The 16,464-nt window shown below is 38.4% G+C and overlaps 1 protein-coding gene across 4 annotated transcripts in view; it reads right to left on the reverse strand.

Annotated features, from left to right (window-relative positions):
- The window catches only part of LOC127632828 (plasma membrane calcium-transporting ATPase 3-like), a 112,134-nt gene that overhangs the window by 53,283 nt on the left and 42,387 nt on the right, over positions 1-16,464 (reverse strand). For all 4 annotated transcript variants that reach the window (XM_052111627.1, XM_052111625.1, XM_052111628.1 and 1 more), the window contains exon 2: positions 16,036-16,337. In XM_052111627.1, coding sequence (XP_051967587.1) covers positions 16,036-16,231 — 196 coding nt within the window. In that variant the 5' untranslated portion in view covers positions 16,232-16,337. The remainder of the gene's footprint in view (positions 1-16,035; positions 16,338-16,464) is intronic.

Below are 16,464 nucleotides of genomic sequence, written 5' to 3' on the forward strand. Positions count from 1 at the left end.
AACGTCTTGTTGTATCCGCTCACAATTTCTATTGCAATGAATTAGCTTTAATAAGGGAATTATGATTAATTCACTCATTAGCCATGAGAATAATATTATTCTCATGGCTTATTGAAAATAATATTACATATAGGTACAGCTTTTAAGCAAAATCTTTTAAAAAGAGGGATAAGATTATTCATCAAAATATACCACAGTCAAATTATCGTTTGAGTACAGACAACATTAGTGCTATTCTAAACATAAACTAATCTAACACATAAAACATGGAACAGGTTGGTGAGTAAAGTGACAGAATGATCAATACAGTGAAAATGAACTTTATGGAGTCTGTTGACAATTCCTTAAGAACCATTTATCCTTCTTCGAGTCTAAATCGATTTGCAAAGTATTTGGATTACCCAAAGTATTCAACTAATACACCAGCACTTTGAGCAAAAGTCTTGGAGATGTACTTGCGTGTTGTTGTGTTTCCTTGCATTGCGTTCTTTGTGTTGCTTGGTTCTTTGGCTCTTTGTCGAAAGTTCGTTCCATCAATGTTTTTGATGTTATGATCGCAGATATTTATTGTCTGGTTGAAGCAAGGCCTTCCACGAGGAGGACTCGCAACTCCCGTTGGGTGTGTGAACCATAGAGCAGAGAGTGAGAGGCTTCCTCGGGACTATGCATGTCCCGATTTTTCCTTGGACTCTACATGGCACGAAGGATCTGGAAGCAGCAAGAGTTGCTTCCAAAAAGAGCATTGCAAGAGAGAAGTTCAGAAGAAGAGGAAGATCAAGAGAAGAGAGAGGAGTTCTTCCATGGGTAGGAAAGTTTTGAACTGACATTGGCCGAACCCAAAAGGTGTACTGAGCCAATCAGAAGTGACTTTCCAGACTCACAAGGTCGACTGGGCTATCCTTTTCAAAAGTTGATTTATGATCCTATGTGGAGGATTCTTACAAACTCCCGCTCAAAAATAGTGCATGTTTAATCATGAACTTTTATATATTGAAATGGTACAAGAGAGATGACATTCTCATCTACATTCTCTATGTAAACAAGCAATTATTTACATAATAAATATGACATTCTTTCATGAATATTATACGTGTAAGTAACAAAACATGAAAATACCTGGTTACAAATCATACTGGTTAATTCATTAGTTTTACAGCATGGATAATGCATTACACGTTATGAGAAACCTGATTGTCAGGGTATAATATCCATTTGAACCTTGAAGTTACCATACAAGATTAAAGATTATAATCATCGATTTGTTAGTTAGAAGTGATTACAAATCACTACACATATTTTTAAAAGGTACATCGGCTATAATCATTCATTTGTCAGTTATACAAGTGATCACAGGTCTTAGAGTAATTTTCAGAATGATCTAGCAAGGCTAGGTATGGTGTATATTTTATAGTGGTAAATCAAAAGAACTGGGACCTCATGAGGATCTCACAAGGAAACCTTTCAAAGAAAACCTGCTTTAGCTCTGTTTGGAAGTTCAGAAGGTCATGCTGAGGGTTTAAGTTTTTGAGCAAATAAGGATCTTAATTGGTCAGCTCTGTCATTACAAACCCTAGTTTGAAATTAAAAAGGCAACAAGGATCTCCCTCAGCAATATAGGCACCAAAGATTAATTTTTATGACACTCTAATAGCTCGTGGGGATCTCTCTCTGATATGTGGAATGTGACATTGTGTTCATTTGATGGCTTTGTTCGTGGATAATCCCACAAGCATTTGTGCTCTCCCTCACTCAATCTGTAATTGTTTAGGCCGTTCTGAAAAGATGGATGGTGCGGAGCATGGAAACATGGCCTGTCCCAAGCCATTTAGCTTCTCTGTCAGGATATTCAGATTAGTAGGAAAACCACTTTATTGACCATCCAAGTAAATTTATGTAGATATAAACCTGCAATTGGACTTAACAGTGGGCTACAATATGATTTTGCTGCCATGGCAACATGCTATAGAGGATATTCAAATTGCACAAACCAGCAATGCTCTTATTCACAGTATCAAATGCTAAATGAGCAAGTTCTTACCTGTGAAATGACACCTTTGAGGAACATATTAGTCATGATACATTCAAAGGAATATACCGGGTTCAATACAAGTTAAGCTCAGTTAACAGGTTTGTGGTATAACGTTGATTACCAAAAAAATTCATTTCAACTCCCTTTACTTAACAAAAGCAAATATTATATTTAAAGTAAGGCACTTACAATGGAAATGGTTATCAATATGTGTTAACATGATTTTAGTGTGCTACAATCGCTTACTAGATTACTAAATGATCGACAGTATGCAAAATTATATCCAATACTGGATATTACAGGATTTCATTGTCATGAAAACAAAGTTGTAATATTGTATATTGACCTGTTTCAGTAATATTCCTTTTTTCCCACAACCGCCATATGTGTGACCATCAGCTGAGGAAACAACGGAGGTGAATGGAAAAACACCCATAAAACGATGGCAAGTACACACGTCCAGCGGTATATCACCGTAAACATCTCTCATTCAGAAGTTACAAATGCGTGTACAAATACAATACATCAGTGATGATCCGTCTGTATAAATGTAAAAGCTGCTTTTAACTCAGAAGGTGACCGAAGCATATTAGTGTAATTGACTAATACGTTTACACTGCAGTCAGGTGGTGTGAATAAAGTCTGTGCTTCATAATCTTATGAGGTGTTATTTATTGACTAACATTAGTATATTAAATATAGACTATATTTATTCACATTATAGTGCTTTTTTATTTATTACAATGTGTTACAATTATGACATACCTTTATACAGTCTGGATGTTATGAATAACATTGCACTATGTGCATTACCAGTTTAAAATGTATCTGAATCGATGATGTTAAAAATATAATTGACCTATAATTGTACACATAACTGACATGTCTGAATAAATGAGCAAAGACCCACTAGTGTTTTATCATTTGCTCTCCCACATCATCGCTGCTTGACTTTCGAAATTAAGCCATAGGAGTTGAAAGATAAAACTTTATTGAAAGAAAAATTAAATTTCGGATTGGGTACTTAAACATCATCACCTTTTCAAGACGTATAAACAGAAATGTGCCCATTTCTCCTGCATGCCTGGTTCACTGCTTGTGGATGATGTCTTCATTCTCTGTACATTAAATCCGCTCCAGTGTTTATTATGCCCATGACATGTATAGTGAATAAGCATGCACTGATTCAAACAATCAGTTTCTGTGTGAGCGTGTACCTCCTGAAAATGTATATATGCCAATTTTAGCCACAGAAAGTGGGGAAAGGCATTAGTGAAGTTTCGCCCATTGTACAAATGTGCCTGGGTTTGTTCCTGTCAGGCAGCAGATGCCCTAACCCGCCCCCATCCTAATCAAAGCCTGTAAGGCTGAGTAGCCTGCCAGGAACAATTTGAGACATCTTTCTCCTATCGCGTGAAGTTTCGGTAAGTAAAAGAAATATGGATACAACATTAAATGTGTAATTATTTTTATTAAACGCAGTAATTAATGTTTGAAATTTCCCAGCCCGAGTACACCTTTAAAAAAATAAGTGATTTTGTCACACTAAAATAAAGTTGGTATGTATAATGTTTACATCTTGAAGCTTACTTTTAAAACAATGTGTATTTTTGCTTTTATGGACTGGATTAATAAATGAGGTGTTTCCTTTTGAAGAGATAAATTTGCTTGACGCTCGGCTTCCATAAGAAGGAATTGAAAGCGCTCTCTCAAATCTGCTCACTACACGCCAATGGAAACATACGATAAGTAAGCCAAACTGCTAGCTTTTTTAGCAACAAATTTTCTAGATGTAGAACACAGGCTATATATCGAAAATGACTCAAAAGCTTATCGTCGATATCATGGAGTTTTTTTATCGCGATAAATATTGATATCGTTTTATCACCCAGCCGTATTTTGCTCTGAAAAGATGAACTTATATACATATCTTTACATTAATTTTTTACATGAATTGTATAACAATAATATATATATATATATATATATATATATATATATATATATATATATATATATATATATATATATATATACACACACACTCACCTAAAGGATTATTAGGAACACCACACTAACACTGTGTTTGACCCCTTTAGCCTTCAGAACTGCCTTAATTCTATGTGGCATTGATTCAACAAGGTGCTGAAAGCATTCTTTAGAAATGTTGGCCCATATTGATAGGATAGCATCTTGCAGTTGATGGAGATTTGTGGGATGCACATCCAGGGCACGCAGCTCCCGTTCCACCACATCCCAAAGATGCTCTATTGGGTTGAGATCTGGTGACTGTGGGGGCCATTTTAGTACAGTGAACTCATTGTCATGTTCAAGAAACCAATTTGAAATGATTCGAGCTTTGTGACATGGTGCATTATCCTGCTGGAAGTAGCCATCAGAGGATGGGTACATGGTGGCCATAAAGGGATGGACATGGTCAGAAACAATGCTCAGGTAGGCCGTGGCATTTAAACGATGCCCAATTGGCACTAAGGGGCCTAAAGTGTGCCAAGAAAACATCCCCCACACCATTACACCACCACCACCAGCCTGCACAGTGGTAACAAGGCATGATGGATCCATGTTCTCATTCTGTTTACGCCAAATTCTGACTCTACCATCTGAATGTCTCAACAGAAATCGAGACTCAACAGACCAGGCAACATTTTTCCAGTCTTCAACTGTCCAATTTTGGTGAGCTCTTGCAAATTGTAGCCTCTTTTTCCTATTTGTAGTGGAGATGAGTGGTACCCGGTGGGGTCTTCTGCTGTTGTAGCCCATCCGCCTCAAGGTTGTGCGTGCTGTGGCTTCACAAATGCTTTGCTGCATACCTCGGTTGTAACAAGTGGTTATTTCAGGCAAAGTTGCTCTTCTATCAGCTTGAATCAATCGGCCCATTCTTCTCTGACCTCTAGCATCAACAAGGCATTTTTGCCCACAGGACTGCCGCATACTGGAGGTTTTTCCCTTTTCACACCATTCTTTGTAAACCCTAGAAATGGTTGTGCATGAAAATCCCAGTAACTGAGCAGATTGTGAAATACTCAGACCGGCCCGTCTGGCACCAACAACCATGCCACGCTCAAAATTGCTTAAATCACCTTTCTTTCCCATTCTGACATTCAGTTTGGAGTTCAGGAGATTGTCTTGACCAGGACCACACCCCTAAATGCATTGAAGCAACTACCATGTGATTGGTTGATTAGATAATTGCATTAATGAGAAATTGAACAGGTGTTCCTAATAATCCTTTAGGTGAGTGTATATATATATATATATATATATATATATATATATATATATATATATATATATATATATATATATATTAGTAAATTGCATTAATGAACATGTACAGTATTTTAATCGTGGGTACTTAAAAATACTGTAAATACTTCTAGATACCTTAGAATTAACCGGTTAAAATGTATAACACTGCGTGTATGCTGTGTAAAAATGCGGTCAGATTTTCACATTGATCTAACAAAAATGGCAGACGGGCTGAATGAAAATGCAAATTCACTCTCTGACAGTAGGTGGCGCTTATGGAACAGCAGAAATATAGCCGTTTCCCTGGTAACGTTAGTACACAAAGCAGCCCTGCACTTATAAACAATACTTTATTAGGCATTATACAGAGGTAAGATGAAAAGAAAATGCCATCAAAACTTTTCTGAATACAGTCAGTTCCCTTCAGAGATACATTTAAATAAAATATTCATAAAGGTATTGCATTCAAGGGCTTTAGTTAAAGTCTTCAGAAGTCATAATCAAAATGAGAGCACTTGGATGTCGTCACAAACACTTGTCATGTTTTAAATAAAGTATTGTGACTGCAAATCTGCCAGTTATGTTTTTATTTTGCCAACAAATGGTTATGGTATATTGTTGACTGTTGAGAAGGTTTAGAAAAGGCACACACATTTAGAGGAAAGGTCGGGTCATTTCAAACTTGTCACGCTACAAAACATGAGATTAATCGTGAATAATTTTTATTTACTGACAACCCTCAAGCATTTGAAAAGTAATTTTAAATATTAATCTTTCTGGATAATGAAATTATTTAATTACCTTTCCTTGTGGTTTTTAAATGTCTTGTGAAATTCGAGGTTGTGGTGGTTGTATCGGATATATTTGCTTTGCATATTGTGCATATGGCAAATCTTTTTAATTCAAATGGTCCAATTCGGGATCTTGACAATCATCATCATCATCAATATGACAATTCATCATATTGGCATGTTGTGAGTGCAGCGTTAACTGCGCAGATGAAGATCAGTGGAGCTGGCGGGCTTACATTTTTGCAGATGATTTAATTGATGTCGCAATATTTTTTTTAAACACATTTCATTACTGTTTATAATAAGTTATAGAAAATAATAATAATAAAAAACATTTATTTGTCGAGTCAATGGTTCTCAAGTTAAAGTCAAGTAAAGTAATTTTCTTCATTTAATCAAGCAAGTCACAAGTCCTTAAATTTGCGACTCGAGTCCCCCACATTTGATCCATACTGCCTAAAATAAACCACCCAACCTCCCCCCAAAACAAGACAGGCGCATATCATTTCTCGAAACTTTGAACAAAGTCCATGGCGAGTCATGGTTGTGAACACAGATTTGATTGATTTACCATAGAATTTAAGGAGTGGCTGTTTACAACTTGTGAAGTCCAAAGGCTGAGATAAAAAGATTTAATTCTTTGCATGAACTGCCATGATTTAGGGTTTGCAACAGCATACAAGCCGACCGGTATCTTTTTGCTGACCTATCACAAGTAGCGTATATCCTTATGATATCTTTCAAATGTGAAAGTAAGAAATCGATCGATGACAGAAAGTAATTAAAATTATGGTTGTTTGATACCAAAATAAACTAAATAAAATACATATATCCCAGTAAGCAAAAAGGGACAGATCGTATATTATGGGAAAACCCGCCCACGGCAATAATACGTTTTTCCTCCATTTTGTCTTCAGAACTATTGTTTGGTGGGAACCAAAGTTTACACTGTTGTGTTCTCTAGAATTCGCTAGAGCTGAGCACTTCTATACACCAATAGGTTGCCGCCGAACCGCGTCAAAGCTCATTACCATAATTTTACCCACGCTTGAACTTTACTCTGACAGCCACAAACGGCCAAGACGTGCCGGCCATGGATGCGCCACTTCGCGCTGTCGAGGGACGCTGGCTGCCATAGAAAATGAATGACCCCTGGTCGATTTGACGCTCTTGAAGCCTCTGGTTTGAACACACCAGGACAGTGATTTCAGTGCCAGGTCAGTATGACTCAATTGTCAATTTTAAAAGTTTTTACCTTTTTTCTTTTAACAAATTAACACGTACCATCGAGTAGATTGCTTACTTAGCATGTCTCAGACAAAACTTGTTTATAATATATGATTGATTGCACTGATTGAAGATTGTAAAATAGTGTCAGAGGGTTTAAAATCTCCACACTACTCTGCAATGCACCTACACAGAGCCTATGAAAAATGTTTTGTTTTTTTTCACCCACTCCTCCATTTAAGAGTGAAATAGAAACACAATTATGTGCCCTTCAAAAAAATGAGTCACTTCTTGTGTAGGGAAGACTGTACAGCTGTCCCTCCATTACTAAATGGAACGGAGCGATGATCAAAAATGTAATTAAGGGCACGATGTGGAGCAAATCTCAATGCAAAAATGATCCAACAGAGACCATATGCTGAACTGGAGACGAGAGGCCCACCGGTGTTTACTTTGCATGCTCACATTGCTCAACAGGGCGACAGCAAAGCCCAATCTCACCTTGCACTGATGGAGGAAAAATAAGGTGACCTTGATGCTGACAAACAGGTTTATGATGAAATATCACTAAGGTTGTTGAAGAGGAGTATAGTGGAGCAGACATTTTGACAGCCATTCTCTAAACTGGGATGCTTATTCATTAAGGGCTTGCAAATATCTTTTAAAGATCACAGTGAGGATCCAGCTTTCCTTAATATAAGCCAAGTCACCTTCAGTGCCACATTAATATCTTAAATCAAGAGAATTCTTCAAGGTTTGATGGTAAACAACCTCCTGAGCTAAAGCCCGACCCATGGAGCAAAACAAGGGTGTAATTATCTTGTCATAAAATGTTGCTTCAAATGCTATAATTGCTCATTGCACTCAGTACTCAGTCTCTTCTGGTTTGAACAATTAGTCCTTACATTAGCTCTTAATGGAGTACAGGCATCTCACATCCTTAGAAAATCAAACATCAAATACTATTGTAGCTTCCGCCAGCACCACAATAGGCGATTTTTCCAGTGATTTTCAGGTGTGAGGGAGATGGAAGCACGCATTAGTGTCTGCCAGTGGGAGGTCATTAATCCCTTGACAGTCAGGACTCTGTGCTGAGTTAATGGTTCCAGCAATGGAAAAAAGGATCCAACATGACAGCAAAAAAAACCTTCCATCATCGGGGTGGGCTCTTGTGTTCTCTACATGTTCTTTTGTTACTGAAGAACTGACAAGAAGCTGACAAGCAACTGACATTAAACTGATCTGTAGCTAACATGGTGTCATATGGCTATGAAATTATATAAAATATATTTCTGAATAGTTTTTATAACTTGCCACGTTGGCAGCAATAGTACTTTGTAAAGAACAAAAAATCCTAAACAGTCAAAATAGTCTCTTCAAAACTGGGCAGGAATGAGGACATTGAAGGCCCAGAGAGAGCCAAATGATGTGGGGTCTGAGGGATCTTCCACTAAAAGATTAAAATATCCAAGGCACTGATGACATGAATATATAAAGATAAGATCAACAGTTCGTTTTGTAGCTATATGACAGCAGTCCAATTTTTGTGCCATGACGACATCTCTGATTCATTTTCACAAAATTAGAACAAAAATATGTTTATTATTATGAAAGGCTCATAACATGCTGATTAATAAAGGTAAATTTAGACACAAAATATTTACAGTCTAAAGACAGCACGTTAACTTAGATGAACCATCTGAATCACAAATCAGACAGATGATGAGTGCTTCATTTTGCTTCTTCAGTGTGTATAAGCAAAAGATGCCAGTATCTGCAGTTGTGTCACCGCTGCTATTGTTAAAATAACTGTGCTTGCAACTACGTACAGTAAATTAGGCTTTATGTGGCGCCTCATGTCTATAGCATAGAGAGAAGCAACGTGCAGAGAGGAGAAATAAAGCGCAATCAGTGCTAGGGAATAAACGCATAGCGCTACATAAAACTTTACCTCTATGAAGACAGTGCTATTCCCGCTCTGTGTGTGTGTGTGTATTCATGTATGCTTACACAATCACTTAGCCAAGTGTCAGATAAGTAGCACAAAGATGTAGATCTCGGTCTGGATCGAAGAGTCTTGCCTATTAAGTACCCCTGCAATATACGGATGATTTTCATGTGCATCAGAAAGTAATTTACTTTATTTTTCCTCTCTCTCTCTCTCTCTCTCTCTCTCTCTCTCTCTCATTTTAATGTATACAATTATGTAATCATTTAATGTAATCTGCAACAATCATGCAACCACTTTGCTGTTACCAACTCACCCACAAAAATAACTACATTTGTTAAATAATTTATTTATCTATTCATCCATATTGACTATTTTCTGCATTTATTTATTATAATAATAATTATTATTATTATTATCATTATTATTATTATTAGCCTTGTCAGTTTAAATAAAAATAAATAAAAAATATGTATCCTGATATTTATGTCTTAGCATAAAGCTATAGGTATTTCATTGTTTTAGGTGTAATTTCGCAATTATCCTGCAGGTGTCTGCATAAATTTGCGTTCTTATGATGCTCTTAGCCCTGTATGATCACTCCAAGGCACTCATAAATCTACAAGCATTTTCAAGTACTGCTTAAGTTTCGATGGTTTGGGAAATGGCACGCAAAACAGAGGAATCGTAAGGCAAGGCAAGGCAAGTTTATTTATATAGCACATTTCATACACAATGGTAATTCAAAGTGCTTTACATAGAAGAGATTAAAATAAGAATAAAAAAATAAGAATAATTGAAACAGTTTAGAATAAAATAAAATACAGTACAAACAGTCGGACACACAGTGGCACAGTGCTCATTCAGTAAATGCACAGCTAAACAGATGTGTTTTGAGTCTGGATTTGAATGTGACTACTGTAGGAGCACATCTGATCTCTTCTGGAAGCTGGTTCCAGCTGCGGCTGGCATAAAAGCTAAAAGCAGACTCTCCTTGCTTAGAGTGAACCCTTGGTATTTCTAGCTGATGTGATCCTAATGATCTGAGTGATCTGTTGGGTTTATATTCAGTGAGCATATCTGCAATATATTGAGGTCCTAGCCCATTGAGTGATTTATATACCAGTAATAATACTTTAAAATCAATCCTAAATGTAACTGGGAGCCAGTGTAAAGACCTGAGGACTGGTGTGATATGTTCATATTTTCTGGTTCTGCTCAGAATCCTGGCAGCAGCGTTCTGTATGAGCTGCAACTGTCTTATGGTCTTTTGGGAAGGCCAGTGAGGAGTCCATTACAATAATCCACCCTGCTGGTGATGAAAGCATGCACAAGTTTCTCTAGGTCTTGACTGGAAACAAAGCATCTAATTCTTGCAATATTTTTCAGATGATAGTATGCTGATTTAGTTATTGCTTTGACATGACTACTGAAACTAAGGTCTGACTGTAGAGACACACCAAGATTCCTGACTTGATTTTTAGTTGTTTGACCCCTAAGCGTCAAGGTATGCATTCACCTTGAGAACGTCATCTTTGTTTCCAAACACAATGACTTCAGTTTTGTCTTTGTTTAACTGAAGAAAGTTTTGGCACATCCAACTGTTAACTTCATCAATGCATTGGCACAGGGAGTCAATGGGGCTGTAATCGTTAGGTGATAGGGCTAAGTAGATCTGTGTGTCGTCTGCATAGCTGTGGTAAGCAATTTGGTTCTCTCTCATTATTTGGCTCATTGGGAGCATATACAGGTTGAACAGGAGTGGCGCAAGAATTGAGCCTTGAGGGACTCCGCATGTCATGGGCGTCCACTCAGACTTATGGTCTCCTATACTCACATAATAACCTCTCCCTTCTAAGTATGACCTGAACCATTTTAGGACCATCCCAGAAAGCCCCACCCAGTTTTCCAGCCTGTCAAGAAGTATGTTGTGATCAACAGTGTCAAATGCAGCACTGAGGTCGAGTAGTACCAGTATTGATAATTTGCCTGTATCAGTATTTAAGCGAATATCGTTTATTATCTTTATGAGCTGTCTCTGTGCTGTGATGCGATCGGAAACCAGATTGAAAATTGTCAAAGTATCCATTTGAGTTCAAGAATTTGTTCAGCTGATTGAAGACAACTTTTTCAATGATCTTGCCTATGAAAGGCAGATTTGAGATCGGTCTATAGTTGCTTAATATGGTCTTATCCAGATTGCTCTTTTTCAGGAGGGGCTTGACAACTGCAGTTTTCAGGGAGTTTGGAAAACTCCCAGAGAGAAGTGAAGAGTTTATCACTTCTAGGAGATCTGCTTTTAAACAGTTGAACACACTTTTGAAAAAAGATGTGGGAAGTGCATCAAGGAGCAGGTTGATGTTTTAAGGTGCTGTACGGTTTCTTCCAAAATTTTGCCATCAATTTCTTTGAAATCAGACATAGTAACTACTTTCTCAGGTTGTGGTTTGATTTGTCTGACCCCAGAACAACTCAAGGATGTGCTGATCATCTTTCTGATATTATTGATTTTTCAGAGAAGAAAGAAGCAAACTCATTGCACTTGCTGTCTGAGAGCAATTCACTGGGAATCTGGCTTGGGGGTTTGTCAGTCTCTCTACAGTCGCAAAAAGAGTGCGTGTGTTGTTTAAGTTGCTGTTTATGATATTCGAGAAGAAAGTCTGTCTAGCTTTGCCTAGTTCCATATTAAAAGCATGGATGCTGTCTTTGTAGATGTTATAATGGACTACAAGTTTTGTCTTCCGCCACATGCGCTCTGCTTTTCTGCATTGTCTTTTCATATTTTGCACTGCTGTTGAGTTTCTCCAAGGTGCTTTTTGTCTGCCACTCTTCTTCCTGACTTTCACAGGAGCAATATCATCAATTACACTTTTAACTTTTGAGTTAAAATAATCAAGGAGAAAATCAACAGAGTCAGCAGATATACTTGGTGTTAAAGATATAGCCTTCATAAATAGTACACTAGTGTTCTCATTTAAGCATTTCTTCTTGACAGACACAGATCTAGCTTCAATGGCAGGAGAGATCAATATATCAAAGAAAACACAGAAATGATCAGACAGTGCTACATCCTTAATAACAATCTATGAAATGTTTAGACCCTTACTGATAAGTAAATCTAGAGTGTGTCCATGATTGTGTGTGGGTCCATGTACATGCTGAGTCAGATCAAAAGTTTTTAAAACAGTTATGATTTCTTTTGTCATATTGTTTTCTGCATTATCTATGTGAATGTTAAAGTCTCCAGCAATGGCAAAACAGTCAAACTCTGAGGTAATTGTTGATAACAGTTCTGTAAAGTCCTCAGCGAAGGCTGGAGAGTATTTTGGAGGCCTGTAAATAATGATAAGTAAAATGCGTGGAGCACCTTTTAACACACTACCCAGATATTCGAAAGATGGGTAATTCCCAAATGATATTTGCTTACATTGATAGACATCTTTAAAAGAGCAGCTAAACCCCCACCTCGTCTACCTTCTCTGCAGACACTCAAATAAGTAAAGTTAGGAGGGATGTTTCATTAAGGACTGTTGCACTACAGCTGTCTTCTAGCCAAGTTTCATTTAGAAACATAAAATCCAGGTTGTATGTGATAATTAAGTCATTGACTAGAAGTGATTTATTTTTAAGTGAGCGGATGTTTAAAAGTGCTAACTTAACAGTTTTTTCCCCACAGCAATCTTAGTTTGGCGTGTAATAGGCACCAGATTAGATGGGTTTGCTGTACGGCTTTTGAAGGCCTTAGACTTTCTATGATGTAATCGAACAGCAATAGAGATTGATACAGGCACACTGGGTTCCAGCTTGTTTTGTAAACATTTGAGAAAGTTACTGTTATCATAGCAGGGACCCAACACATATCACTGAGAGCTGGTATCAGTTGTTTTTGGTTCACCTCGAGCAGATGGAGGAGGGTGTGAGCCCTGGCGTTGTGGCAGAGGTCGAAGAGCTCTCACAGGAGGAGGGGAGGGCGAGCTGGGCCCGCAGGTGCTTGAGGGGCCTGACGTTTTTGCTTGATATCTGGGGGCTTGCAGCAAAAGAGTGGGATAGTTTGGTTCCAGCATACACCAGTTCTTCCATTTTCTCTGAGAAACATAGATGTGGAGATGCTGGAGAGAGGGATAACGTGTCTGGTGAGAGGGGCTGTAATATGCTGTCCTGGTTTCCCTGGATGTTTTCCAGAAAGTCGTCCTTGGGTGCTGAATCTTGGAGCAGTTCTAATATGTCACAGTCTGTCTGTGGTGAAATTTGTGGGCAGGGCTCAGATGAGATTGTGTCCATGAGCAGAAATTGTTGTGGCTGAGTGGTGTTATCATTGTCCTTGTGTGATTTGTCAACTGCATGTCCATTCAGGTGCTGAAGTGAAGTCCTGTGGTCATTCATACTGTGTCCAGGTGTGTGTGTGTGCCATTCAGATTGAGTGGATTGGCACACACTGCAGAAGGATGATTGAGGGAGAAGTAGATATTGTCCTTTAGCACTCTTGAACCAAGTTTGTTTGGGTGGTGGCCATCCTGTCGAAACAGTTGCCTCTGACTCCAGAAAAGATTGAAGTTGTCAATGAAGTTCACTCCTTTTATATTGCAGGTTTTTTGCAGCCATGTATTAAGCCCAAGCAACCGTGAAAACCTGTTTGTTCCTCTTGCTGGAAGTGGTCCACTGATGAATGTTTGAACTTTCAGTCTTTTAAGTGTTTCAAAAGTTCATTGAAATCCTTTTTAAGGAGTTCTGACTGCTCTTTATGAATATCATTCTTCCCCACATGAATGATGAGTCGATTTGCAGTCTTATGTTTCATCAGAATGTTCTGAACTTCCCTGTTTACATCCGAGGTTGTTGCTTGTGGAAGGCAGCATGTAGTTGTATCCCTGCTGCTAATGTTTCTGATTATGGAGTCACCCACTATCAGAGTCCTGGGTCGGCTGCGCTCTGAGCTGAATGCAGCTGTCTGCTTCGACCTTGGCGCCAGTTCACATCAGTGTTAGCTACTGGCTGATTCAGTCTGTGTTCGATCACATTCATCACATTTGGGGATTCCTCATTCATTAATACTTCAAATCTGTTCTCAAGATGTATAGGCGGTGGTAGGAAACCAGTGTTTGCATTCCTTGTCAGAGCCAGTATCTGGGGTAGAGGATGCTACTGCGGCAATATGAGATGCTCGTGACAATCTGATGTCTCGAGTGCCTTTTGGTCTTGCTCCCTGTTTTTGCCATCGATTTGTAAGTCGATCGGTTTGTTTCTCTACACTCAGTATGGCCTGTCGAGGAGCACTAGATTCATGGGACTCACCGGCTGTATGCTGAGGGCGTCCATGACGAGCTCTGTTGTGTGTTCCGTCTGGTTTGGTGGTCCTGTAAATAACTTTGTTTCAAGAACTGCAATCCTTCAGTAAAAGTCTGTGGCAGTTAGTGCAGCAAGTAGATTCCAGAAGAGGCATTTTCTCTTATCCTTTTGAATGTAGGCAGTTGTGTTTTCCCTTCCCTGGAATGAAAACTTTCAGTGGGAGGCTGGTCGGATAAAAGAATTCTGCTTTTTTTTTTTTTTTTGTAGTAATCCAAGCTTTTGAGCACTGTGCTGATTTGTTTAAGTTAAAATTAGTTAAAATTAGTTGATAAAAGGAGATAAAATATGAAAATATAAAAGCGATAGAGCAAAAGCGCGGAGCAGTAAGCAAGAGCGTCCGAACAGAAGCTGAGCAGGAACAGGCGTAAGATAGATTCTATGATCTACTTAGGCTTTCGATCCTTTTGGGAATCACAAATGATTCACAAATGCTGATTAAACCCTCTACAGACAAGTTGGAGAAAAAATAGCCATTTGCTAATTAATTTTTATTTTTACACGCCAGACTTTTGACAAAATGTAAGCGTAATACAACTGAAAACTGAAAAAGTTGATATGCAAACTGATAAGAGGGCATCCTCACTTATATACAAGTTTAAAACAATCTGTGGAAAAGTTCAACAAAAATCATAGTTGACTTCAACTGTGACTACAAATTTACCCGACAACAAAGTAGTGGTAGTGCATCTGAAGGTTAGCTGCATAAGTTCACACTGCCCCAACAAACACCAACATCCACCACTTGTTGGGTTCTGTCAGATCAGTGTGATCACCCTTTTGCCATTTGTTGGTGTCTGTATTCACAGAGTCAACATGTGTAAGGTGTTTAAAATGTTGGTGTCTGTTGGTGTTTGTTGGGGCAGTGTGAACTGGCCTTAAGAGTATTTCAAAAAAGTTTACAAAATGCTTAAATTAGAAAAAGGGGACACTGTTGGTTCAATTATAATGAGGCGTAAACTACATCCAACCACCAAAATATTGCCTAGAAAAAGACGTCCCTCAAGGCTCTCTGCACAAACGTGAAAAACCAAAGAGACACCAGCAATCAGAGAGCAAGTGAAGGGGCCAGTCAACCATCTCAGGAGCTCTACATAACATTGGCATGTATTAGCCTAGAGGGTGGTACTACAGAAGTCACTACTCGAAAAGCATATGCGACCTAATTGTTATGTGAGATAGGATAGAGCTTGTGCAGCATCATGCTGTGGAAATCCTTTTTTAGCTAAATATTAAGCAAATGCTTTCATAGCTGTAAAAGTTTCATGAATACAAAAATGTGGAAAACTGATATATGTAAACAACTAAAAAAATACTTTGTGTAGACCATTTCATTAATATAAGTGTCTGAGTGCTTTTGTATTGTGCACCAGTGCTTCCTGCATAGCACAGCACTGTGTCAAGTGCAGATCTTCATTGCCTCTTACCCTCAATTGTCGAAGTCTTGAGCCTGCGGCAGATCCCTTGCACGTCTCCGTAGCATTCTGCAATCTTGCTGACTGCTTCACCACTTCGGAGCTCCATCAGATCACGGAGCTGAATCATCGTGATGCCAAAGTCCCCATCTTGGTCGATCTCAGTGACCGAGTTCCCTGGCGGGTGGTCTGCAGTGTTGTTAGCCATTTTGACTTGCTAAATGTGAGTCACACCTCAGGACTCCGTCGGCTTGTAAACTTAAGGCTGGGAGTTGAAGTTATGCTTGCACTGCAAAAGATGCACCACGGAGAAACTGGAAAAAAATGGAGAAACAGACAGGCTTTAAATTATTTTGCAAATCAATGGAAACTGGCCTCATTTCTAAGATTTTGTGACAGAACAGAAAATATTCTGTCAGGAAATGTTGACACCATCTAAAT

This window comes from Xyrauchen texanus, chromosome 39, assembly GCF_025860055.1.
Source record: "Xyrauchen texanus isolate HMW12.3.18 chromosome 39, RBS_HiC_50CHRs, whole genome shotgun sequence".
NCBI classification, from domain to species: Eukaryota; Metazoa; Chordata; class Actinopteri; order Cypriniformes; family Catostomidae; genus Xyrauchen; species Xyrauchen texanus.